The sequence below is a fragment of the Carya illinoinensis genome, chromosome 8 (genome assembly GCF_018687715.1).
Source record: "Carya illinoinensis cultivar Pawnee chromosome 8, C.illinoinensisPawnee_v1, whole genome shotgun sequence".
NCBI lineage: Eukaryota > Viridiplantae > Streptophyta > Magnoliopsida > Fagales > Juglandaceae > Carya > Carya illinoinensis.
This window is the reverse complement of record NC_056759.1, coordinates 3,481,937-3,509,234: the sequence shown is the minus strand read 5'-3', so window position 1 is coordinate 3,509,234 and position 27,298 is coordinate 3,481,937. Positions and strand designations below refer to the sequence as shown.

General features: G+C 34.4%; 3 protein-coding genes across 4 annotated transcripts; 2 read left to right on the top strand and 1 right to left on the bottom strand.

Moving 5' to 3' along the window:
* Positions 1–10,487: 10,487 nt before the first annotated feature.
* On the bottom strand, positions 10,488–12,154 carry LOC122318348 (spermidine hydroxycinnamoyl transferase). The gene has a single exon (XM_043135623.1). The coding sequence runs from the start codon at positions 12,046–12,048 to the stop codon at positions 10,678–10,680; it is 1,371 nt and encodes a 456-aa protein (XP_042991557.1). The 5' UTR covers positions 12,049–12,154; the 3' UTR covers positions 10,488–10,677.
* Positions 12,155–13,870: 1,716 nt separating this feature from the next.
* On the top strand, positions 13,871–19,688 carry LOC122317873 (2-methoxy-6-polyprenyl-1,4-benzoquinol methylase, mitochondrial). Of its 2 annotated transcripts, XM_043134921.1 has the most exons (9): positions 13,872–14,040; positions 14,873–14,965; positions 15,194–15,320; positions 15,417–15,478; positions 15,819–15,977; positions 16,087–16,231; positions 17,489–17,560; positions 18,326–18,434; positions 19,427–19,688. In XM_043134921.1, exons 2-9 carry the CDS (start codon positions 14,875–14,877, stop codon positions 19,526–19,528), a joined length of 867 nt encoding a protein of 288 aa, XP_042990855.1. In that variant the 5' UTR covers positions 13,872–14,040; positions 14,873–14,874; the 3' UTR covers positions 19,529–19,688. The 2 variants fall into 2 exon arrangements, with proteins under 2 accessions (XP_042990856.1, XP_042990855.1); XM_043134922.1 differs by lacking the exon at positions 14,873–14,965 and having other exon boundaries at positions 13,871–14,040.
* Positions 19,689–21,189: 1,501 nt separating this feature from the next.
* On the top strand, positions 21,190–22,440 carry LOC122274228 (60S acidic ribosomal protein P3). The gene is made up of 2 exons (XM_043083246.1): positions 21,190–21,537; positions 22,080–22,440. Exons 1-2 carry the CDS (start codon positions 21,340–21,342, stop codon positions 22,242–22,244), a joined length of 363 nt encoding a protein of 120 aa, XP_042939180.1. The 5' UTR covers positions 21,190–21,339; the 3' UTR covers positions 22,245–22,440.
* Positions 22,441–27,298: the final 4,858 nt, after the last annotated feature.

Here is a 27,298-nt window from a genome sequence, read left to right as displayed (position 1 = left end):
AAATCGTGATTTCACATGGTATCAAAGCAGAGGTTCTAAGTTTGAATCCTGACTCTATACTCTACCTTATTTAATTAAATATTATACGTGTTGGATCATCTATTGAGGGAGAGTCTCTAACCCACACGTGAAGGAAAGTGTTAAGATATAAAATAAATAAGAAAATCTACCTCTTTTTATGAGTTCAAACTTTTAGAATAAGTGATAATTTCACGATAATGATTTGAATAAATGAGTGGGCGTGAATTGAATATCACAGCAGGCCTATCTTGACAAAAAGCACCAAAAATTAATATTCCTATGGTTATCTCTCCATAAATGTTCTCAAATATTTTAGAAATGTAAGGGAACAGTACCTTCAATATCAGTCCAAATGATGAGTGTGCGAAAGTGCATTCTATATACCCTATTATTGGACTAAAATGCTAAAATGTAAATAGAAATCATAGGAATTAATGTGTATTCTTAAATTGAATTTCTATTTACGTTGGGATACTCCTAAGCAGTTTTTTTATGTCTAATTTCAGAGTTTATAAAAGAGCAAGTCAAGCCCAGTCAAATTCAGAGGAGGGCATTCATGGGGTTTGAGAGCAATTTGGAAGAAAAGAAAAAGAAAAAAATACAAAATGAAATCACAAGAAGTCCAAGTCCGAAATTCGCTAGGAGACAGTCTGGACATACTTTAGTCTTTTGACTGTATCTTTTTAGTTACATATCGGATTGATACGATTCTTAATTCATTAGAAATCTATCTTAAAGGGCTATAACTTTGTCTCTAATAAGGATTTCCAAATTTGAACTCCTGAAGGTTGTACGTGGTTGCCAAGATAAGTCCTAAAATTTAGGCGATTTTTTTATGCGGAAATCAAGAGGACATTAGGGTTTCTTTCTTACCCTATATAAGCATATCATTAGCACGAAATGGAGGGGAGGAAGAGGCACAAGAGGCAGATCTGAAGAGAGGAGAAAATCACTTCCATAGCCACCGTTCGCTTCAGTTTTCTCTGGAGATTTTTGTTGTCCATTATATTTATGGGTAACTAAATTCTCAAGTAGGGTTAGGGATGAACTTGCACATTAGATGGTATTTCTAATTTATTGTTAATTCATGTATTTGATTTTCAATTGCTAAAACTCTTTTGTTTTATCATTCTCAATTTATCGTTGATGTTTTCTTCTCCAAATAATCATAGAATTTATTGTGTTTATGGATTCAGTCATGCTTTTTCTATTGAATGGATTAGTTCTTTGATTATGTTTGGATCAATTATTTATCTATATTGATTTAGTTTTTTGCTGCAATATCACTTCCTGAGTATATTGTCGTCATTGGATTTTATTAATAGGGGTAGTAATTCACGTTTTTTAAAAGTTGTGAATATTTTTTCAAAGGGTTACATTTGATTTAAGTCTGGTTTATAAATCTATACCTTCCGATTGGGAATTGCGGGAATTGAGTTCCTAATTGAGTTATTCAGTGAATTAAGAATAATTAAAATACCATATTTCTGCAAAGGATTCCCGACGCTCTACTGTTTGTCAAATTTGAGTACTTTTTCTGTTAATCACTTTGCTTCACTTGAATTTATATTTAAAATTAATCTTTATTCTCTATTACTTATTTAATATTTTTTCTTTAGTTTCTTTGTTCCTCTTACTATTCTTTTAATTTGTCTCCATGTGGAATCGACACCCCAAAGCTGTGCTACAACTACCGCGTTATTCTTTGGGCGTAATCACCAAACAAGGCCTATCTTTTTCTTTTTTTTGTTTTGGTCAATTATATGATGAGTCAGTGTGGCATGCATGGCTCTACAATTTTTTTGGATTAAGAATATTTGTCTAAAAGACTCTAGAATATTGACACCAGGAAGAATTAGAATTTTTCCTACTTAATCTAAATTAGAGATTGTGATTGAGAAAATACGTAAAACAGAGAAATTTTTCTGAAAAATAGTGATTAATGATAAAATTCAAAATTTTTTCACAAAGCTTACAAGCCGAGCTTAAATTGTTTCGAAATTCAAAATTATGAAAATCTTTCCAAAAGGAAAAAATCTAAACTATTGTACGATAATTAAATAAGTACTAAACAATATTCCAGTAAAAATATTCCTATAAAAAGATTTGGTTAAAATTAGAATTAGAATCACTTATAATACTTAAAACGATATATTTCCTAAAATGTGAAGATGAACATATAAAACAGATGATTTGAGGGAGAAAAAAAAAACTAATATTCCTCCAATCTAAGGAAAATTAAGTTTTTCTTACTGTATTTGCGTAGATTCACCTCTTATAATAGTTTAAAGGGAGTGTGCATATAATTTGCACACCTTAAAATTGAAAATCTCATTTCTTGATTTTTCATATTTTAAGACTGAGGAGGCCACGGCTTCCCCGTCTCTAATGACCCTTAATATATATACATATATACACGTGATATGGAAAAAATTAGCAATACAGACCCCTTTTGATTCTTATTGAAGCTAGACTTCGCACAAGCATGGAGCAAGGAAAGTGGCCGTTTTCAGACTGGCTCTGTTAGGATCATGTACATACGCGCGGAGTGAAAGTATATGTATCGTCAATAGCTCCGGCTGATGTGCCGACAAAATCAACGATCATGCGATCATGCTACTTTTATCCTCATAAACATTAAACACTCCTGGAATCTCGCTACCTAACTCTCCTCTCTAGGTATATATGTTACATTTGATCGGAAAATAATAATCTCTTCGAGAGGCCGGAAAGACATAAATATATAAAGTGAGTCTAGACACTATATATATATATACACGTTGTCGGCCGATATAATTTATGTATCTATTTTTCTCCCATTTGGGACCGGCCTGATCAAGTTCAGCTAGATATAATTTCTGTGTCAACTCCACGTGCTTTGATTGCTGTGGATTTTTATCTTTTTGGGATTCTACATATAATATTGATCATTAGCTGGATTGAGATCCTTCTACAGTTAAGAACGCTTCCTGCTGTGAAGTGGTGGCCGTCGGGGGTCTTGGAAGAATTCATTGTTAGACTTTTGGTTTTCCTAGAAAATCTTTGTCTTCCCTAAAGTGGTTCATTTCATCTAAAATGATACATTTCATCTATCAAGTATAGATAATTGCCCTTCATAAATAAAGTGGTGACCCTTGCTATTTTTTTATGGATGAAATAATGAGGGTAGCCTAAAGGTCATATGAGTAATAAATGAGGGTCCCTAGTCTTGTCTATATAAAGGGGCTTGTATTTTCCATTAGAACCACCCATAAAGTTCTAAGGCAAAAGGCTAGAAGTTCATTCCCTACAAAATCTCTAGTCTCTATTTGGTATTAGAGCGGTTGCCTTTTAGCTTTGTGTTTGAATTATTAATATTTCATTTTGTTCATATAATGGGTTTTTGAAATCTAGTTTTTTTTCTTTGCATGATCAATAAATTTTGTCATAATCTATGTCGTGAGAGAAAAGCTAGGTCATGATTTCAAACTTTTGTGGGCTCAATTTTAAGTTCAATTCATATTGTTGGGCCTTTGGGCTAATTTACAGTTTTTTTTTAAAGAGATGTCCAGTTGTATTTCTTTTAATAATGAAGGTAATGTCACAGCATACTTATTATTTAAAAGAATACATATAAAAGAAATTAGAATCTCATTGAAATTAAATCATAGGTTTTAAGGATTTATCCCTATAGGAAAATCTTTAATTTTTGTGATTTAATTAGTATAAGAAAATGATTTTCGGTATTAACAGTTAAATTTATCTTCTGCCTACTGGTGTTGATAGTTTTATTTGTTAATATTTGGAATAATTTATCTTATAAATAAAGATGAGTAAATTTATGCTGTTATGTAACTTTTTCCCACAGGAAGGTTAAAATTTATTTGAATTCATAGCATTAAAGTTTTTCTTGGTTTTGCAGCTATTGTACCATAATCCTTAGCTGATGGTGTTTATTTTATTCCAATGCTTGATAGCACTAATTTTTCTGACTGGAAAGATTCGGTTCAATTTACCTTAGGGTATATGGATCTTGACTATGCACTCCGTGTGGAGCAACTACCTGCTGCCACGAATACGGATGCACAGGAAGTTATTGAAAATCGCCAATGGTGGGAGCGATCTAATCGCCTAAGTCTAATGCTCATAAAGTCTCGCATGAGTAAGAGCATTAGAGGTTCTATTGGTGATTGCGCTACAATTAAGAAATTAATGCAGGCAATTGAGGAACAGTTTGTTCGCTCTGATAAGGTTTTAGCTAGCACTCTTATCAGACAATTCACTACTAAAGCCTTCGACAGTTCTAAGGGTATGCGTGCATACATTACAGAAATGAGAGACATTGTCAACTTAAAGGCTTAAAGATAGAGATATCTGAGCCATTCTTGGTCCATTTTATTCTTGACTCACTGTCATCTAAGTATGGACCTTTCAAGATCTCTTATAATACACATAAGGAAAACTTGTCAGTTATGGATCTTTTGACCATGTATGTGCAAAAAGAGGAAAGGATGAAGCATGATCGACCTGAAAGTGCAAATATGGTCATGAATGATAAAGTTAAGACCGAGAAGGGCCAAAGTGAACCTCAAAAGAAAAGGAAGCATAATGTGCCATCAAAATCCAATAGATCTAATGGCAAAAAGGTGACCTGCTTCTTTTGCAAGAAAGAGGGACATGTAAAGAAAAGTTGCATCAAGTATAAAGAGTGGCTTGAAAAGAAAGGTAGCTCTATATCTCTTGTGTGTCATGAATCTTTTTTCATTGATGCTCCTAAAAATTTATGGTGGATTGACCCTGGTTTTTCAATTCATATTGTGAATACATTGCAGGGTTTTCTCACCAGAAGGAAACCAACAACAAGTGAACTTTGGGTTTTTACCAAAAATAAAGGGCGTTCACAAGTTGTTGCAGTTGGAATTTTTAGAGTGATTCTCAAATCGGGACATGTTTTGGATTTAAATAATGTTTTTTATATTCCAGAATTTTGTAGAAATTTAATTTCTATTTCCAAACTTGTTATCAAAGGATACAATTTCCTTTTTGAAAATGTTATGACTATTTTTAAGAATAAAATTCTTGTTGGTTCTGGAACTTTAGTTGATAACCTTTTTAAATTATATATTCATCCCGATTTTGAAGAGAATTATCTCTCTCTGCATTCAGTTGGCATTAAGAGAAACCTTTTGAATGAAAAATCTTCTCTACTATGGCATAAGAGATTGTGACACATCTCTATAGAGAGGATGAGACGATTAGTAAAAGAATGAGTCCTACAGGATCTTGATTTTACTGACTTCAAGAATTGTGTGGACTGCATAAAGGGTAAGCAGACCATCAATAATTCTAAAGGTTCAAGAAGGAGCTCAAGTGTTATTGAGATTATACACACAAATATATGTGGACCATTTTCTACCCCTTGACTGAATGGTCAGAGATATTTTATCTCATTTATTGACGACTATTCTAGGTATATGTATCTTTATCTTCTGAATGAGAAGGCTCAAGCACTAGATGTTTTCAAAGCTTATAAAGCAGGAGTAGAGAATCAAAGTGAAAAGAAAATTAAGATCATAAGATCTGATAGAGGAGGGGAATATTATGGTAGGTACACAGAACATGGACAAATTAAGGGTCCATTTGCAAATTTCCTTTAGGAAGAATGTATTGTCACCCAATATTCAATGCCTGGTACACCATCACAAAATGGTGTTGCAGAAAGAAGGAATCGTACGGTAATGGATATGGTAAGGATCATGATTAGTAAATCTAATATGCAACTTTTCTTGTGGAGTGAAGCTCTTAAAATTGCAGTGTATATATTGAATAGGGTTCTATCCAAATCTGTCTTTAAGACACCTTTCGAGTTGTGGAAAGGGTGGAAACCTAGTTTAAATCATATACACATAGGGTTTTCCTGCTGAAGTTAGGATTTATAATTCTAACATAAAGAAGTTAGATCCAAGGACAACTAGCGGTTTCTTTATTGGGTATTCAAATAACTCCAAAGGATATAGATTTTATTGTCCCAATAATAGCCCTCGAATTATTGAATTTAAAAATATAAAATTTTTTGAGGATGTTGAACCTAGTGGGAGTGTGAATCCTCAAGAGGTCACTTTTGAGGAAACACCTGAACATGTTACTTTGTCTTCTTTTGGAGAAAGAATGGTTGTCTTAAGGTAAAATAGATTGCAAGATCATGTAATGACACCAATTCAAGTACAGCATGTTCCCGTAAATGAGATTCAATCTGAAGTTATTCCGCATTTACAGTCTGAGCCAATTGAGTCATCTCCAAGTGATGAAGTGATGGCTTTGAGAAGATCCTCAAGAATACATAGGCCTGCTATTTCAGATGATTACATTGTATACCTAACTGAGTCTGATTTTGACATTGGACTTCCGGAAGACCCAATTACGTTTTCACAAGCCATGAGTGGAGATAAATCTACAATTTAGTTGGATACCATGAAAAATGAGTTAGAATTCATTTATAAGAATTAAGTCTGGGATCTCATCGAATTACCAGAAGGGGCGGCAACAGTTGGCTGCAAATAGGTTTTTAAAAACCAAACGAGATTTTTCTGGTAATGTCGAATGATATAAGGCTAGACTTGTCACTAAATGATTCACTCAGAAGGAAGGCATTGATTATCATGAAACCTTCTCTCCGGTCTCTAAGAAGGATTCGTTGAGGATAATCATGGCTTTAGTAGCTCATTTTAATTTAGAGTTACATCAAATGGATGTGAAAACGACTTTTCTTAATGGGGATCTTGATGAAGTGGTATACATAAAACAACCTGAGGGTTTCAGTAACGACAGTCAGAAAGTATGTAAATTAAAGAAGTCTCTTTATGGACTAAAACAAGCTTCCTGTCAATGGTATTTAAAGTTTCACAAGATTATTATCTCATATGGTTTTATCGAGAATCTTGTTGATCAATGTATATACTTTAAAGTCAGTGGGAGCAAATACATTTTCTTAGTCCTATATGTAGACGAATTCTTCTTACAAGCAGTGATTTGGGATTGTTACATGAGACTAAACAATTTCTCTCCCAAAACTTTGAAATGAAGTATATGGGTGAAGTCTCTTATGTTATTGGCATAGAGATTCACAGAGATAGGAAACAAAGAGTCTTAAGACTGTCTCGAAAGGCACACATTGAAAAAGTTTTATAGAGATTTGGTATGAAAGATTATAAAGCCTCTGTAGCTCCCATAATCAAAGGTGATAAATTTCATAAAAGACAATTACCTGAAAATGCATTGGAACAAGAGCAGATGAAAAGTGTACCTTATGCATCTGCAGTGGGTAGCTTGATGTATGTTTAAGTTTGTACCTGTCCAAACATATTTCTAGCAGTTGGATTATTGGGTCGCTATCAAAGTAACCCAGGACTTCAACATTGGATAGCTGCAAAGAAGGTGATGCGGTATTTGCAAGGAACCAATAATTACATGCTAACCTACAGGCATACAGGAAATTTGCAAGTGGTTAGCTATTCAGATTCAGATTTTGCCGGTTGTGTAGACACCAGAAAGTCTACTTTTAGATATATGTTTCTTCTTGTTGAAGGAGCTATATCTTGGAAGAGTACGAAGCAATCTATAGTTGTTATGTCTACTATGGAGGCAGAATTTGTTGCGTGCTATGAAACAACGACACAAGCCATATGGTTGAAGAATTTTATTTTTGGTCTTAAAATTGTCGATTCCATTCAAAAACCAGTAAAGATTCTTTGTGATAATACCGCTGCAGTGTTCTTCTCAAAGAACAATAAGAGTGGAAGCAGAAGCAAGCATATCGACATAAAGTATTTAAGTTTGAGAGAGAGCATCAAATATAATGTGGTGTATATTGAGCACACCAATACAGATTTGATGTTAGCTGATCCAATGACCGAAGGTTTACCGATAAAATAGTTTCAGGGTCATGTAGATCATATGGGCCTAACTAAAGTGTAATCTCTCATGTTACTATATATTTCACAAAGAATAAAATTGAATTCAGTTTTAGTTTTGCGCATAAAGTAACAAATTCGTCATATCCATTGGGTGATTAAGTTGGACCCGAATGAATTTTAATAGTTGTTCATAAAGTATTTTTAAGGGATACTATGTATTGTGACACATGAAAGGGAAATGTTCACTATAAAGAGCAATACCACCATGGTTCGTATATAGGATATCTTAACAGAATTAAGGGCATTATTTTGGCCATTTCGGTTTTACCTATTAAGTGAACCAAGTGGGAGAATGTTAGACTTTTGATTTTCCTAGAAAACTGTTGAACTCAAGGTTTCAAGTTTTATGTGATTATAAATCTACATATGGATTTTGATGATAACAAATGAATTCAAAGAATAAAGGAGTTTCAAACTCAAGTTGTTCACACAATGGAATCAAGCACATCAAAGAACCAAGCATGAGCAAGAAGGAAACAAGTTCACATTAAAGTTATAGAGTAATGTTGTAAATCTCTTAAAATTCAAAATTATGATTAATGCTCAAAATTAATATTTTATCATAAAGCATTAAAATACATTTTTCACATGTGCATGAATATTTTTGAAAATTAAATTTGAAAATTTTGAAAGATGATTGATTGTCATCTTTTGCATGTGCATGCCTTGATTAAAGGGTTGAACTTTGAAAATATTAAAAATGATTGATTGTCATCTTTCACATGTGCATGTTTTATTTGAATATTTTCAAAAGTGATTGATGCTTTTTTAGACTTATACAAAAAGTAAAAGATTAGGTTTGAATTTTTTGAAAAGGAAAATGTGCTCCTTTTGTCATATGCAAAAAGTAAAAGATTAGGTTTGAATTTTTTGAAAATGAAAGTGTGTTCATTTTGTCATATGCCAAAAGTAAAAGATTAGGTTTGATTTTTTTGAAAAAGTGAATGATGTTGTCTTTGACAATTGAAAAAGAAGAACCTTTTATTTGAATTTTTTGAAAAAATGAATGATGTTGTCTTTGACATGTGAATCTTTTTAAATTTGAATATGAAGTCTCATATGCCTATAAATAGATTATTTGAGAGCTTCACATTCACAACACCAAGAGCATACAACATTCATTCAAAGCTTTCATTCTCTCTTCTCTAAACATTGAGCCTTAATCCTTATTCATTTTGAGAGATATAGTTTGCGCTGTATTGTTCTTATTTCACTCATTGAGGAGTGTTTTCTGATAACCTACCCACTATCAGCTTTTGTATCAGAAAAAGGGTGTGTATAACCCTTGTGCGTGTAGAAAGTATTCTACACGGAGAATAGTTGAATCACCACGTGTAAGGTGATTGCAAGTATAGAGGGTGTTCTACACAGATCCTTTGTAGCGGTGTTGTTCAAAGGTGTAATAGGTTTCTATCTCCACCTGAAGGAGGTTGAATAGTGAATTTGGGAATCCTCAAGGGGTAGTTTGAGGCGAGGACATAGGCAGTGGGGCCGAACCTCGTTAACATACTGAGTTTGCTTCTCTCTTACCCTTACTCTTTATATTTATTGTTATTTCATATTTTGTTTATATTTTATATTATATATTTGATTTATAATTGTTATTTTTTAAATACAACTCAATTCACCCCCCCTCTTGTGTTAGTCATCTGGGCAACAAAAACCTTTGTTTTCCCTAAAGTGGTTCACTTCATCTAAGATGATACATTTCATCTATCAAGCATAAGTAATTACCCTTCATAAATAAAGTGGTGACCCTTGCGCGCTATTTTTTTATGGATGAAATAATGATGGTAGCCTAAAGGTTGTAGGAATAATAAATAAGGGTCTCTAGTCTTACTTATATAAAGGGGCTTGCGTTTTCCATTAGAACCACCCATAAAGTTCTAAGGCAAAAGACTAGAAGTCTCTTTCCTACAAAATCTCTAGTCTCTTTTGTAGATTTGAAATTTTCCAGTTATCAAGCACAAATGACCGGAGGTAAAAGATCCTATAGATCTTTTTTATTCATTACAGTTTTTTTTTTTTAACATTCATACCTTTCGGAAATTATTGTGACAACAGGCCAGCGATTATGCGCATGCATTTTGGGATGAAATACAATTATATCCTTCTGAATCTTCATATATATGCGTCTACAGACTACTGCCGCAAGAGCACGGGCATACAGATCAGCTCAGTCCCCGACCGATGCTAGCTTATCCTTTTGAATATGTACACTTTCAACATGAATTAGGTAAGAAATAAATACATTATATGAATCTCACAGCGTTAAACAAGGGCGGAACCTAGAACTTTTTGTTGGGAGGCCAGCCGACATAGATATAAAAGCATGTATATATAGCATGCAGTAGTACTACTACTGCTGATCAGTCTCCAATCGGAATTAATTAGAGAGGAAGATAATATATATAAAATATATCGGGGAAAATGGATATAATATATAATTGGCAAAGCAACTTGATTTCTTCCTATATATAAAATTGATCCCATGCATGCATGCAACGCGCGTCAGATATTCTAATCAATTATTTTATTTTTCTACTTGCTGATAGATCTCTTTAATTAATTATTACTTTCAGTCTGAAATTAAGCTGTACGTATTTCAGCACTTCGATCGATCGATCCTACATAGCTTATAATTTATTTCAGAAGCATATATATATATATGTGTGTGTGTGTGTTATTTTCAATTCTATAACATTTATACGATATCTTCGTAGAAATGCTTCGTAAAAGCATTCATATGAGCCTTTTGCAGGCACAACGCCACAATCAAAGATCCATCTCCATCAGGGCTGTGGAGGACGAGCGAGTTCCCGTCTAAATCATGCGTTCCCGGCCCCATGTAAATTTCCTTCCCCCACCCAAAATCAAGCCCGTAGATCGGCAGCGTCATCCAGTTCACGACCCCGATATTTGGGTTCCCATAGAAAGGCGCCTCTTCGGCACGAATGTCTTGGAACCGCGTCAAGTCCGGTTCATTCTTTAGAAATTCCAGAGTCGACTTCACGTACGTATCCGTCACTCTCTCAATCGCTGCTCTTATCCTGCTCGAAGCGTAGCCTAATGGTTTGGACATCAACTCCCCCGCATGACTCGTAGCTGGAATATCCAGCGTTACATTTCCAAAATACTCTCGTGGCAATGGTGGATGCATGCGGCTCCGTGAATCGACACAAATACCTAATGCCGTAGGCTGTTCGTCTTTGTGTCGACGTGCTTTGCATGCACATCGCCATATGTGTCCTGCCACGGTCTCGTATCGGGTGTAAGCACGGCCGGGAGCATCAGTACTACCTATTACTCGATCCTGATTTCCCATGTTCTTGAGCTTTTCAACTTGCGTTTTGGAAAGCTTTAGCATGGCCAACGCGGTTTTCTTCTTTCGCTCCTCTACATCATCTGATTTCCCGAGCAAGAGCGGTACTGAACGACTACATTCATGGTCGACGCATATTGGAGTAGCGATCGGGGGATCCCCAGCTCGGAACGCTACTTTTCGATCAAGAAATGGTTCTGCACCTAATGGCTCGCCCCTGGCAAGTCTAGCCCACTCGGAAATGAAGTACAGGGCGCTTGTTCCGTCAACAACAGCATGTGATATCCTTAGGCCGAGGCTAATGCCCCCACACTTGAATTTAGTGAGTTGAACCAACAACAATGGCAGATCATGGATTGGAACTGAGCCATAGTCTACAGATGGGATAAGGTACTGATATCGAGGAGAGGGAGATGAGTAGCCAATATCATCTAGTTTGGCTTCAGATTCGGCTACATATAATGAAACCCCTTTGGCATTGCAGTCAAGCTCGAGACGGCCACAACCTATCCAGCGCAAACGGCCTGCGAGAGGATAGAAAGGCACTAATGCCTTTCTCAAAGAGTCTCTGAGAGTATTGGCAATGGCGTCGGGTGGTGAAAGCCAGTATAGAGGTGGGCGGTAGAAATAGATTGTGGGAACATGAGTTATGGTGCCAATTTGATCCAATTCTGATAAGGGCAGGGGTCCATTCCTTGTTGGCTCCGCTGGTTTCACTGTGTGGCAATCCTTGAAGTTTACAGTTAGTTCCATTATTTCCTTTTTGAGGATGATCAGTAGTACTACTTGGAATATTGTAAATTATGATATCGATAAAAATTGAAATAAAGTTGGGGATACACACACACATATATAGTTAGTTTTTAATTTAAAGCCAAATATATATACACAACGTTTCATTCATTTCCCGCAAATGGTGTATGCTGTTCGTGAAAACGAGTATTTCATGAGTGCGGTTGTTCCTAATTTTAGCACTATCAACGTACAGAGGACAATGAGTAATGCTAAATCCACAAAACAATTATATAAAATAGTTTCACAAACTGACACAGTTTCATCTAATCTGTTAGATTTATTTTATAATAAAAATAATTTTATAATCTGACAAACCACGCCAAATTATATAAGTTTGTAAAATTATTTTTACATAATCATTTTATAACTCATTTATTTTTCTAATATTAATACATGAGTAATGATCTGTACAAATTATAAAAAGATATGATATTTGCAGTTGTAATTGTGCAAGCAGCATGTAGTCGTTTTGAAAAAAATGAATTAATATGGGACCTACATGAAAAAAAAATTAACTTTTTAATCGTAGACCCTACTCTTTTTCAAAGCGATTGCACGGCATTTACAATTCCACAACTGTACGTAGAATTGCTCAATTATAAATAGATCATGATAAGTCCCCATGTGATATTTATTTTTTTTATATAATAAAAAAAATTGGACTTCACTGTAAAAAAAGTGGCAAAAAATATTTTCTTTTTAAATTGGATCTACTTTTTTACCAAAAAAAAATCATAAACTTACATATGGTATTATTGTCAGAATCAATATATTACTAATAAATTAAATATATATATATATATTTATTTATATGACGTGAAATCGTGAGTATTGGAAGTTTGTTTTAATTTGGCAAACAATCGAGTTGCGAGGTATGCAATTTATTAGAGCTCCAGCCCACAATATTCATGGACAAATTATCAATATTCTAGGGTTTTTTTTTAAAAAACTTAAATATACATATTACAAAATGGTAAAAATGCATATTTTAGTATTACAAAATTAAATAGGCATATGACCGTTACATTTAAAAATATGACCATTAGAGAAATTAGTTTAAAAAAAATATAGCTAAAAAAATATATATGACCGCCAGTTTGGGAAAAATATGAACACTAGAAAAGTTAGTATAAGAAAATTAGTAGTTTAAATAAAAAAGAAAAAAGAAAAAAAGACCAATGAAAACTAAGACCATCAGAAACGAAAATAAAAATATAACATTAAAAAAATCATTACAAAATATAACCGTAAGATTTAAAAGATATGATCATTGCAAAAATATATAAAAATAAGATGAAGAAATAATATTTGGAAAATGGCAAATTTATAATTTTTTATAATTATTTTATAATTCTTTATAAAATGAATGATACTTTTATAATTTAAAATTTATTTTTAATGATATAGCATAATTATATTAATTAATTAAAAAATGAATTAAAAAATAGTAAATAGTAATATTTTATTTCTATAAAAGGGAAGAAGATCTACTTGAATGCACCTACCTCGTTTGTTTTCACAGATGAAATGAGATGAGTTAAAATTAAAGTTAAAAATTGAATAAAATATTATTAAAATATATATTTTTATTTTAAGTTTTGAAAAAATTGAATTATTTATTTTATTTTATATGAAAATTTTAAAAAAATTATAATAATTAAATAAGATGAGATAAATTGAGATAAATCGTAAAAACAAACGGACTACTTGGAGCATGCAATTTGACTATTCTAAAGTGAATGCTTAATTTAGAGGAAGTTGAATACAAATTTTCCAATTTAATTACATTTTATACACAGCTCTAGGCTTCTAGGTTTGTGGGCAGTAATTAAAAACCAATACGGGAACTCCGAACTCGCTTGACGTTGGCCGGGTTGGTTCTTTGGTTTCCACTTCCAGAACCGTTTGAAAGTTGAAACGTGAAACAACAATTGTCAGCCTCTGTCTCCGGTACGCTTAATACTGTCTGATTTCAATGAAAAACATAACTTTTTTCTGCCTATTCTTTTTAGGTTTTGTTTTTTCATGCTTTGGACGTCGATTTTTTTTCCTTTCAAACGCTCGAATTCTTTCAGTATCTTGCTCAGCTATGAGTACACAAGATAATATTGTCTTTCAGTATCGTGTTCAGATATGAGTATACGAGATGATATTGTCTTTTCGATATCATGCTTCCATATGGAAATGTTATCTCATAAACGCAAATACCCACTTGTCCCACAAGATGTTTTAGAGTCGTTGCAGAACATGATAATTACCTCAGATATGGATATATATCTTATAAAATTAAAGACCCACTTGTTACGAATGGATCAATGGATTATGGTATTTGATATTTCCCGCGAAGTGTTTGATGAATTGTCTGTGAGAGATTGCGTTTCGTTAAATTTGTCATCTTGAGTCTGTGCTTTGTTTTGACTGGTGCGATCCAAAATGAATATATAAATTTGTGGATTCTGAGTCCTTGAATTCTGACTTCGTAGAATACAGATGCCAAGTGTTTTGTGGTTAAACGCACGTCTAAACATAATGTGTTTGGCAGTACCCAAACAAAATTTTGAAACGCCATCTGTTTCCAATAAATTCATTTTATGGGAACAATTGCCTTCGTTTTGACATATATGTGTACTTCTGTCCAACTTGTCGCTAGATTGTGTTCTTTGCTTTACATAATGCAAACCGACATTATCATCTCTCCGAGTGAAAAGGTCCGTTATGAATTATCATCTGAATGTACACCCCGACTTCAATCTGACCCTCCTTTTTTAATTATTTATTTTAGTCATGGCCTTGAGAATGGTGACTAGAAAGTTCAGAAGCAAACTGTTGCCCATGTTCTCTTCTTCTCTACTGCATTCGCATGCCACCAGTTTTGGTTTGTCCTACTCTCTCTCTCTCTCTCTCTCTCTCTCTCTCTCTCTCTCTCTCTCTCTCTCTCCATATTTGTTCTACTCAGAAAACCTATTCATCCCTTATTCACTTTTCCCTCTAGGAAAGTGAATATTTTGTCGTGATTCTTTAATAGCTACTTGCAATGCTAATACATATATATAATGCTCTTTTGAATTATTTTGAGCAATCATTTATTACGTTCTCATTTCAGGATTTAAAGAAGTACATGAAGAAGAAAAAAGTCGCATGGTTGGTAATGTCTTCAGCAATGTTGCTTCAAACTATGATCTCATGAATGACTTGATGAGTGCTGGATTACACAGATTATGGAAGGATAGGTAAGTTTCTTGTTCGCGGAATGTTATTTTATTTTTTATTTGAAACGTATTGCTATTGCCTTCACAATGTTGCATACTGTCTTGCCAACTTGTCAGGCTGGTTTCCAAACTGAATCCATTTCCTGGAATGAAGCATCTGGATGTGGCTGGTGGGACAGGTTGGCATACCACCGATAATGATTGTGTCTTAAATATATTGATGTTTGTTGGCTGGAAAAACTTGAGAATACTCTAGGTGTGGTATTAAATTAGTCAACATGTAAAGAGCAGGAGGGAAATGTTGAGAGAGAGATAGAGAGAGAGGGGGAGGGGGGGCGGGGATGGAAGGAGGTAGACAGAGAGGTAAAAAAAAATTATTAAAATGAAGAGAAATGTTATTTATTTTCATGTAGGAAATTTTTAACATGAAAATTTCTTCCACATGAAAATCCTTATCTAGTATGAAAATGATATAGTGTACCATACTGCAATCCTCATCTCAAGTTAAAATTCTTGCAGGGGATGTAGCTTTCCGGATCCTGGAAATCATAAACAGTGTCAAACATAGAGCAATGCAAGATGTTCTTGAAGATAATTTGCATGAAGAAACTCGGATATTTGTATGTGACATCAACCCTAACATGCTAAATGTTGGTAAAAAGCGGGCCTTGGAGAGAGGTAAAATAAAAAGAGTTATTAGACTGACATTAGAGGACTTATATGTTCTCACTGGAGGATCATATCAGGGTCTTGCTATTATTTAAACATGTTTTACTGACATTTTTAGGTTTTGGGGAAGAAAAATCCCTGATATGGGTGGAGGGCGACGCAGAAGCCTTAACTTTTGAAGATAATTCAATGGATGGTTACACAATTGCATTTGGGATTAGAAATGTTACACATATAGAGAAAGTTCTTGCTGAAGCCTATAGGTAAGCTCACACCTTGTTATGGTTTTCTTTTCTCCTTTCATAGTGTGGATGCAGCACAAAATACTTTCATGTCAAGCAGGTTAAGAGTCTTGTTGAATTGGTTATGATCCCCTGCAGGTGGATGGTGTTTTCATGTTTTGCCTTCATCATGACCTAAATTATCTCAAAGGGATCAATTAGATTCTTGAATTTGAAACATGTTAAATGAGAAGGAATATTTTTAGATTCTTCATTAGATTATTATTATTATTGTTATTATTATTTTTATTTTTATTTTTATTTTTATTTTAAATTCCTTAGTCTTTTTGCTCTAAAAATATTTTTTGTTAAATGAGAAGAAACTCGAGTTCATATTGTGTATACAAGACTGTCCCCTAAAGAATTCCACTCTGATTTTATGAAATCTACAAAATAAACAAAAGAAATGGTGACAGGCCATAGATACAAAGAAAGCAAGTAAGCACATTTAAGACTAAATAATTTAGTAGCTTCCAAGTGAACCTCTTTTTATGCTTACTCAACCAGTAGCAACCCTTGCCAGCTAGACTGCACATCTACCACCTTCTTTGGTATTCCATATTGAACACAAAAACAAAAAAGGTAAAGGACCATAACTCTTCTGACATGGAGCAACAAGTGATCCACAGATTCATTCGTATTAGTAAAGGACCATAACTCTTCTGACATTGAGCAACAAGTGACCCACAGATTCATTGGTATCTTTATACGTGCAACACCAATTTAGAGAAATAAATTTCCATTTAATAGGATTATCCACTGTTAAGATATCATCTAATGCAGTCGTCCATTTGAAAAATGTGACTTTTTATGTAACTATCTACCACTGTAAATATTTTTCCATGTATTAAAGGATGTAAGTTCAATCATACAAGATTATTGAGCATTGAAATGGAGAGTGCAACAGGGTAAAAAATGGACTGGGTTGGAAGGATTCAAGTGAATTTTGAATCAGGTGGTGGAAGCATATGAAAATCCAAGTTGTGCGGTTTTCAAAGCTGAAATGGCAGCTTTAAAAAATATTATATTGGAGAAGAATTTATTTTTCAAAATACAATTCTTCCGCTCCTGAGGGTTTTGCCACCCCTTTCATCCCAGACTTGATTCATGTAGTGCTTATCTGTAAAGAAACTACATGAAGTACAGAAGAAAGTATTTAGTACCTTACGTTTGCTTTGAAGGAATTTTGTTCTTTGGATACTTATCTATCATGCTGGCTTATATGACTTTGTTTATCAGGGTGCTAAAACGAGGAGGAAGATTCCTTTGCCTTGAACTGAGCCATGTGGAAGTTCCCATTTTTAAGGAATTGTGAGTATCTGTACGTCTACTTTGGACAAAAGCTATGTCTGAAAAACTGTATTTGCAGTACTTATAAAAAGAAAAATATAATTTGTAGCTGTTAACAACGTTACGTCACTTCTTTCTCAATTCTCATCAGTATCATTAGTACCACACCCTTTAATTTTGAGGAAAGTTATTTGTAATCATCTTTATTGTGCAAAGTTATGTCGTAATTATGTTGTAATTGTCTACTTATCAAAAAAAAAAGTTATGTCGTAATTGTCTTGTGGTCTGCTACATCAGTCTCCATCTTAAATTCTGTGGATCGGTAACAAATTTTCCCTGAGCATTATCATGCTCTCACGAAATATTGACCAGCTTTAAATCACCATTATTCTCTACTTATTTGACAATCCTGGATCCTTGGGAATTTTTCTTGAATTTTGCTCCTTCCGCATGAAGAACAATTTATTTGTCTCATTCCTGCATCTGCAGTTTCCAGATATATCGCGCACAATGTATTCATATGTAGATGTTCACATTGGAGAACATTATATTTATTCCATATGAAGATCAAAGTATTTGTGCCATTACTGCATGTACTGTTTTTAGATGATGGATTGGACAGGCTATACTAGAATCTCTCTCTCTCTCTCTCTCTCTCTCTCTCTCTCTCTCTCTCTCTCTCTCTCTCTCTCTCTCTCTCTCTCTCTCTCTCTCTCTCTCTCATACATTTTCCTTTGCTATTTTATACGTTAGCCTTAATTTGGTGCTGCTTGTTTTCTCTTGCAGCTATGATTATTATTCATTCTCCATCATTCCAGCCATAGGAGAGCTTGTTGCAGGTGATCGCGATTCATATCAATACTTAGTTGAGAGTATTCGCCGTTTTCCCCCTCAGGTTATTTTTCTTCTGTCTTCTCAAGTACATTTCAGCATCCAATGGAGTTTGATTGAAGTTTAGTGGTACCAAGACAAATATGCTGTCTGATGGAAAATTGCATTAATGCAATGCCTGGTGCTACATAGCAACTATAAGCCTAAACAAAGTCACATCTATGTGCATTTGCATGTCACTAATACCACGCATAAAAATCAAAGAGGATTCAGAACTAAATGAATAAAGTGGTTGCTTGCATTGGTATGAACTTTTTTATATCCTCCAAGAAAAGAAGAGTACTTCAATATCACGAAGACAACAAGTGTGGAAATTATAGAACATTCTTTGAAGTCATGTTAATTACATTTAAATTGATGCAGGTCTCTTAGAACTTCTGGTTTTAGTTTATGTTGTCTGTCTTTACGTGTCATTCATTCCTGCTGCATCTAAATCCATATTCCTTTATACCCACTTGACTCCTTGCCATTATTAGAAAGTGAAATACGCACCTTTTTCATTAAAGAAAGCTTCCACTCTATGTAATAGATGAAGAAATCTTGATCCTCCAATGTAATTTGGATGACATTTGGGGAGCTGTATGCAGCTTGATGATTACTTTAGGACTTTCTTAGACCAATTGCATGCTTTCGTAACCCGGCTTGTTAATGTTATTCAATCTATGCTTTATCTGTGAACAGACAAATTTTATATGACACTAGCAATGGATTTACATAATTTTTGTTTGAACTTGCGTGGAAAACAGGGTATAATTATGAGAATCGTATCTGTCATTAGGGAAAACCCATGTTGCCAAGGGCCCTCAAGAAACATAATTTTAAGTTCTTTTAAACGAAATTGTTTTGTATTAGTAGAGCCCATACACCATACTCGGGGCTTAATTGGCAAAAGTTTATAACTTGAGAACTGAGAAGACTTACAGATTTTTCCAGTTGGATGCGTGACGCTGTAATTCTTGTACAATAGAACTGATTTTTTGTTGTTGAGGGATGCAGGAGACATTTGCTTCAATGATTGCTGATGCAGGATTTCAGAAAGTTGAGTACGAAAATCTTGTAGGAGGAGTGGTTTCCATCCATTCAGGGTTGAAGCTTTGACTGTATTATCCCTCTGATTTCATATATTTCATTGACCCATACATGCTGTATGCCTTGCAAAATGTTTGGCATTTAAAGTTTTGTGCGTTATGCTAATTGAAATCTTGCATAAAGTTTGTTAATTTATGAAATAAAAAAGGGACAGATGGATTATCGAAAATGGTCACACTATCATCCAACTTTTACGGCCGCGTCTCATCTCAACTCACTGAGTCACTATCCAAACGGCACCTTATTTTCCTGTATTAATGTGTCATTGCTCATATGTTGTAGATCATGCCGCATCGATATAATAGAATGAAAGTAAGATTGGAATATAGTCTACAGTTTTTAAGTCTTTGAAAAAATAATAAATAGAGAATTAGTTATTATTATTTTATTTTATAAAACCAGAAAAGGGGAAAAAAAAATCCCTTAAAAATGCAAAGCTTCATGTAAAATGGATTACTGTATAATAGAAGTTTTTTTTTTTTTTGTTTTTGGGAAAACTTATTTCAATTTTATCGGGAATAGTTATTGTTCTTCAATTTAAGAGTTGTATCTTGCATATCAAACTTGCCGTTAATGAGCAACAGGTTATATACAAGCTAGATTTTTTCTTTTTCCTTTTTGATTTGTAACTCTTTGAATTTAGATGTAAATGGTATACGACTAACGAGGGATAAAAGAAACTTGATTCGAATTTTTTAGAGTTTCTACTGATTTAGAGTGAGATTCACAATATTTATAATTACTCCAATGAATTTTTTTGATTAATATTAAATAATCAATAAATATCATAGATTTAATCTTACGTGTCTTACCTCTTTGACTTGAAATTTTAAGAGTTTGTTTGGGTAATAAAGTGATCTCAAATTGTCAGAGATAATTTCGTATGGATGGATATACTTTTTATCCAAACGTACAATTGATTTCATCTGAAGTAATCTTACTATTTTTATCTTAACTTAATACTGTTCATTGATATGAACTTTTATTAGTGTTCCATCACTTCAATAACAAACTAATTATTAATGAAACTCACTATTTTTTTAAATTTTTATAAAAAAATTTAAATATATCTGACTTACTTCATATATCCAAACACATTTACACATTTCAATGAGACTCATGAAACATATATAAGCATCTTAACTCAATACTATTCATATATAAACTAATATCATATGAGATACACCTAGCATTCAAATGGAGCATAAAATTCTAATTAAAACTCTAAAAAAAGTTAACAAACTAAGATGGCAAGAATGGTAATAAAACATGTAGTCTAGAATTTAAATGTAAATAAATACTTTAGTCATAAAAAAATATTATAAAAATAAATTTATAAACTAATATGATTTCATATGGTAATTGATAAGTTAGATTATAAATATGATTTTATTATACATCTAACATATTATAAGAAGTTTTGTAAATTTATATATTTATTTTTGTTGTTCTCTTCGTAACACTTCTCTTATACGGAGAAAGCACTTTATCTATTAGCTACTTGCCATGGAATAAAGAGTGTAGAAAGATGATTGAAATCACGATTTCTCTCCTGACACCACGCCCATGTAAAAAGGTTTTAGCACTAGCCCGGCCCGGCCCATAGGGGCACCGAAGCGTCGAGCTGCCTTAGATAAAAAGGGACACAAAAGTCATTTTGAGCAGCGGCCTTCGTCAAAATCCTACTAGGGTTATCCTTCTGCAAGATATATAGCTACCCCATACACAGAACTCAACCCTCTCTAAAGAAGCCGTCGCACTCCTCCTCCTCATCTGTCGGTCTCTCCAGTTTGGGATTTTGTTGGATTTTTCTGTTCGGAATGGGAGTTTTCACGTTCGTGTGCAGGAGCTCCGGCGATGAGTGGACCGGTAAATCTCTCTCTGGGGAGCTCGAGGCCTCGGCTCCCTCCACCTTCGACCTCCAGAGGAAGCTCGTCCAGACTGCTCTCTGCGCTGACTCTTCTGGTGGGGTCCAGTCCTCCTTCTCCCTCGTTACCCCTACCTCCGCCGTATTCCAGGTCTCTCCCTCCCTCTCTCTCTCTCCTCTGGTTGTTGCTTGTGGGTTATTATATTGGTAGATTGGATGGTATTTCTAAACGTCTTGAGGTTCCATTGGCGTACTAGTTTCTTACGTAAAGGTGCGATCTTGTTTGCCTTATTTTTCCTTAGGATTGCCTTTCGTTAAAATCCTGTTTCTTAGATGATTGTCATATTATTTAAGGGGTGAGATATTGTGCGATATACTAAGTTTTAAATTATATTTAGAACTATATGATGGGTTAAAAAAGTGTGAGATTGGATTTGTGTTGCAAATGTATCTGTGATGAGAAACACAAAGTTGCTGGTCAAGACCCTTGTCATTTTGATTGTCAATATTCTATAAGCATGGATTCACTTGTCTTGGTTGAATTTGGAAATGCCATGTTTGGCTCTTAAATGTGGAGTTCTAGGTCACATTAGTAGTTACAGAACCAATACGAAGTTTTATTTCTCCCCACGGCCTTTTGACATTGAAGTATATTACTTTGTTCCGGGTAAGATCTAAATATTTTTGGAACAGGTGATTATTGGTGGTGCTTCCGGTGGTGCTTTCATTGGAGGTGGCGGAGCAGTTGCTGCAGCATCTGGAGGTGCAGCTCCGGCCGCTGAAGCAGAGAAGGAAGAGAAGAAAGAAGAGAAGGAAGAAGAGAGTGATGATGACTTGGGATTATCACTCTTTGATTAGTGAAATTCACGATAACTATCTACTATGTCCTGGTTTTACTTCCATCTTCTTTGTTGGGTCCTTGTTCCTTATTAATAGTTTTAAACCTTTGTTAATTGGATTATGTTAGAGCGTGGGGGTATCCTATCTAGTGACATGATAAAATTTTGTGCTGAGATTTCTTTGTTGGGAAATATAATTGTCTGTTTCCTTTTAAGTTTCTCTGATTGAAAAGGTTCAAAATCACTTGTTTTCTTTTGCTGATGACATGATGGGCTTTCACATGCCTTTTGGGGAATGTTGGCGATTTGATGATGACATGATGGGTTTTCACATGCCTTTTGGGAAGAGTTTTGCTACATACAAGCAAAATTGCGAATTAATCTGCATACCAATACTGATTTTTTCATACTTGAAAGTTAAATTAGTACTGTTTTTAATAAAGTTTATTTTTTGATTAATCACAATAAATTGGTGCATATATTAGTGCGCAAGTGTACTTGCAACTAGACTTTTTCTTTGAAGAATGTTGGCGATTTGATTTAGTGCATACCCAAAACATATCCGTAGTCATAAGAGCAATTGTGTTCCTTTTCAATTTTTAAAAATGGAAACTTATTTTCCAGGAGAAGGTTTATACCTGAAGTGCATCATGTAGATAGATGTGTTTGCCTTTAAGTGTGAATTAAAAATTAAGGGCTATTAGGGATCTTGTAAGGGAAAGCTGGTGATGATGGCAAGGGATGTGGTTGGTTGATGGTGGTTGTAGCTGTAGTCAATCCACCTTGACCCAACACGAGGAGGCAAAGGGCTAGGTTCTCCACTTCTGATGGTGGGTTGTCGAGACGGGGATGTTTAGACCACTGTTTGCCCATGATTCCAGATAGTGGCCTTCTCTTCTGCATTTTCATTAGGTCTATGTAGAAAAGTTGTTGGCCCGGTTTGGTCAGTTCTACTCGACTCGACCCGACCCGACAAACAATTTGAACTAACTTGCATTGAACCCACTAAATGTTGGTTTTGATTCGACTAACACGTTTTAAGTTTTAACAGCTTTCCAAATCTCAAACCCTAGCTACCATGCCTCTCCATTTCCTTTTATCATCATTGTCGACTCCAACAAGCAATTAGCACAACCTCAAACTCCTAGAAAAAGAGGCCTCGAAAGATTGTTGAGAAACCTGACATCTAAGATAGATTTAAAAAATAAAAATAAAAAACCTATATAGATGAAGCCCAAGTAGCCACGAGTGAGAATCAATCACAGAAAGTGAAAATGGGCAAGGAAGAACAACATGAGTAGTCTCAACAAGAACTGCAAAAGCTAAATCCATTAGAGGAATAAAGAAGGAAGGAATCAATATGAGAAGATGGAGGTGACAAGGGAAAGTAGCCTTAGAAGCAGAGATAGGTGCAAAAGCAAACCCAAAAAGTGCAGCTAGCAGCTCGGGTAATAATTTGGAAAACAAAAATGTGGGCAAGTCCCCATTGCGGAAACGACTGACACGTCAGCAGCTAATATTAATTAAAAAAAAAAGGGAAACATCCTAGCAGAAAGAGGGGAAATCAAAACAAAAAACAGAGAGCTGGAATACACGAAGACAAAGCACTTTCGGCTGGAAGACAAGGAATGAATAAAGAGTTGGGCAACTCACGCAGAAGAAAAATAAAGAACCTAGCAAGAAACGCACTCATGCGAAAGGGAAGGAAAATAAAAGAGATGGAAGCCAAATGCACGCTGGAGGGAACCAAAATAATAATAATAATAAATATACAAAAAGAAGAAGAAGAAGAAGAAGAAGATGCGGGGCTTGATTTCAGTTTTGAACATTAAAAAAAAAATGAAAAGAAGCGACAGCGCAGGGGACCATTCATTCTTGATACAGAAAATTAAATGCAGGGACTTTCGGCTGGATGCAAGACTTGGAAGGTTGACGTGCAACACGGAAAATGAATAAAAACTCACGCATGCCAGCTGCGGAAGGTACAAAATGAAGACAGTTTGGAGAAGAAACAAAAGAAAAAGGGAATAATGGAATTACAGTGTTGGACTTGCGGTTAGTGTTTTAAATACTGTATTGTATCGGCGGTATATGCTGTACCGACCACTAGTCCAGTATAGGTATTTTACCTATTTCGTATTGGTCTAAATTTCGGCATTTTTTTTTTCTTTTTCATTTCTTCAAACTATAAGTTCATTTTTTACCCCCAATTCAGACTAAATTATTTATAATTTTTATATGTATATATTCGTGTATAATTTATTCATATATAGACAATTATTTTAGAATATAATTTATATGTATATATATTTATATATATATAATTTATTCATATATCGACTATCCCTAAGCGGTATCGGTATCGAAATATTTCATTTCAGTGTCATGACTGGTACGGTATTCAAAACATTGCTTACTGTACTAAAAAAGCAAAAGAAAGCAATAAAACCGGAAAACAAGGAAAAGAAAAGTTACCTTGCCTTAGAGACATTTTTACTTGCACGCGAATGAAGCCTCATGCTTTTCAATTTTGTAAAAGGACCAGCAGGGTTCGGAGTTTGGTGTGAGTTTGAGAATTTTATTCGGAGTTTTTATCATTTTGGTTTTAGAGAGTTTTTAGCAAATTTATTCCAACTCTCAATTCGCCCAGCTCTTTATTTTTCTTATGTTTGAGTTGCCCAGCTCTTTAGTTTTTGTTTTGATTTTCCCTCTTAAAGGATGTTTCCCCCCTTCCTCTTTTCTTCTTCTTTATTGTTTTCTTTTATTTTTTATTTTTAATTTTTAATTTTATTAATATTAACTATTGACGTGGCAACCTGCCAGGTTAGTCGATTTCACAGCAGGAATGTAGGGGCCGTTGTCCCTAGCATTTTTTATAAGAAAAATTTTACTCATCATCACCACACACTACACACTATATATAATTTTTTAATTTTTAATTTTTTTTCTCTTATCAAATATGTAGTTTATGGATGATGAGTAGAATAACTTAATTAATTTAAAAAAAATAAAATCATAAAAATAAGTATAGTGTGTGAAGATGCTGAGTAGTAAAGTTCATGATAATAATAATCCAACATTAACTTTATCAACAACAACCCAACATTATAACCCAACATTTAACTTTATCAACAACAACCCAACATTATAACCTTTTCAAAATTTCATATAAAATATAATAAACAATTTAATTTTTTCAAACCTCAATTCAATTTTTTCAAATCTTAAAACAATAATAATATTAAAAAATAATATTTTAAATTTTCATCTAAAACTAAAAATAATATTTAAAAAAATTAAATTATTTATTATATCTTAAATGAACTTTTAAAAAAAATTATAATAATTATATAAAATAAGACGAGAGATTTTGGCAACTCCACCAGGCCAATTAAACCAAGATTTCAAAACACCACATGAACAATGAATAACTGGAGAATGGTTGAGCAATTCATCTCAATGCTCTTTTTCTTCAACTGAAATAAAAACTAGGGCTGTTCAACCGGGCCGAATAAAATCCAGCCCGGCCCGGAATCCGGTATACGGTTCCGGTTTTTGGCCCGGGTCAAATCCGGGCCGGCATCCGAATTTAAAAAACCGGATTAATCCGGTCCGGGTACCGGATTTTAATTCCGGATATGGGTTTAAAACCCGGTACCCGGGTATTATAAACTAACGAACGAAACCCTAATTAGCCGCGCCCCCCTCCCCGAATTCAGATTTCCCCCCCCCCCCTCTCTCTCTGTCTCTGCTCTGCCATGCGAGTCTGCGACCTCCTTCTTCTCCCTCCCCCAGTTTCCTCTCTCTCTCTCTCTCTCTCTCTCTCTCTCTCTCTCTCTCTCTCTCTCTCTCTCTCTCTCTCTCTTCAAGTGCTAGCGCTTTTGTCTTGTCCGGAACCCAAATTTGATCGCGCGGCTTGCCGAACGGTACAAGTGCTTTCGGATCCAAGGTTTTTGTTTGGGTATGTTTCCTTTCTTCCCTCTGTTGTGTTCTCTATTTGTTGATTTTGGGGTTTTTTTTTTTTTTTTTATGAGAATGTTTGTGTATTCTGTTAGCTGCAAAATGCTAGAGCGCCCGTGGGTGATGGGTTTAGATCTAAAGACTAGGTTTGTTTTTTCCCGAAAGAAGCATAGATGGTCAAAGATGGGTTTGTTTTTGCCCCTTCTTTATTGTCTCTGCCTTTATTTTACTCTCAGCCAGGTCAAGTGTTTTCATTTACATCATACCTCCATTTAGAGCGCAAATCGTGCAGACTCGTTCTATTTTTCTGTTTGTTTCAAAATTTCAAGACAAGTTTTTTTCTTTATCAAAAGTCGTATATTTTATGTTCAGTCCTTTGAATAATTATGAGTTCTATAGTCTATACTGCAAAACCCATTGCTATTCAGATGTTTATCATCTTGTTTGTCTTTAACTCAAAAATTGAAAGTCAGTTATTTTGTCTTTTCCAAGAACAGTAAGAAAGAAAAATAAAAATCCTTGGTATCTTGGCTTTTTAATATTTGACCTGTTGAAGAAAGGAGGCAGGGGACATGTGGCATTATGGGTGTTTACGGGACTGGTGGGGGTGGTGGATATGTTGGTAAAGTTTATAGGGATTTTTGGGGATCTGGCTATAATGTGAATGGAGTGAAGGGAAGAAAGTTTCTTGTGCAATGGGTATGGAACCCTGTAACAAAGAGATGCTTTGGGCCGAATGCTGTTGACTGAGAATGTTTCTTGTATATAATTTCCTATGATTTCCTCCACCACCTCTTGCTCCTGATGTATCTTAAAATGGGCATGACGGTAGGGTATGCAGTTAACAATTGGCAATCGAAAGGAGATAGTGTTGTCCAACTCTAGCATGAATAAACAAATTTTTGTGCAGTTAATTTAAAATATATATTTTTATTTTCTGCTCATATTGTATGGCATGCAGCACATAGTTGGTGAGACATTTATATTATTAACAAGAGTTGAGTATTGATCAACAGAACGAGTTAAAGCCATTACAATTGAGTATTTTCTGGTTGCATATGCTTTATAAAGAATAAATGGTATTTTTGATGCACAGATCTTCAGTGTGGGTTC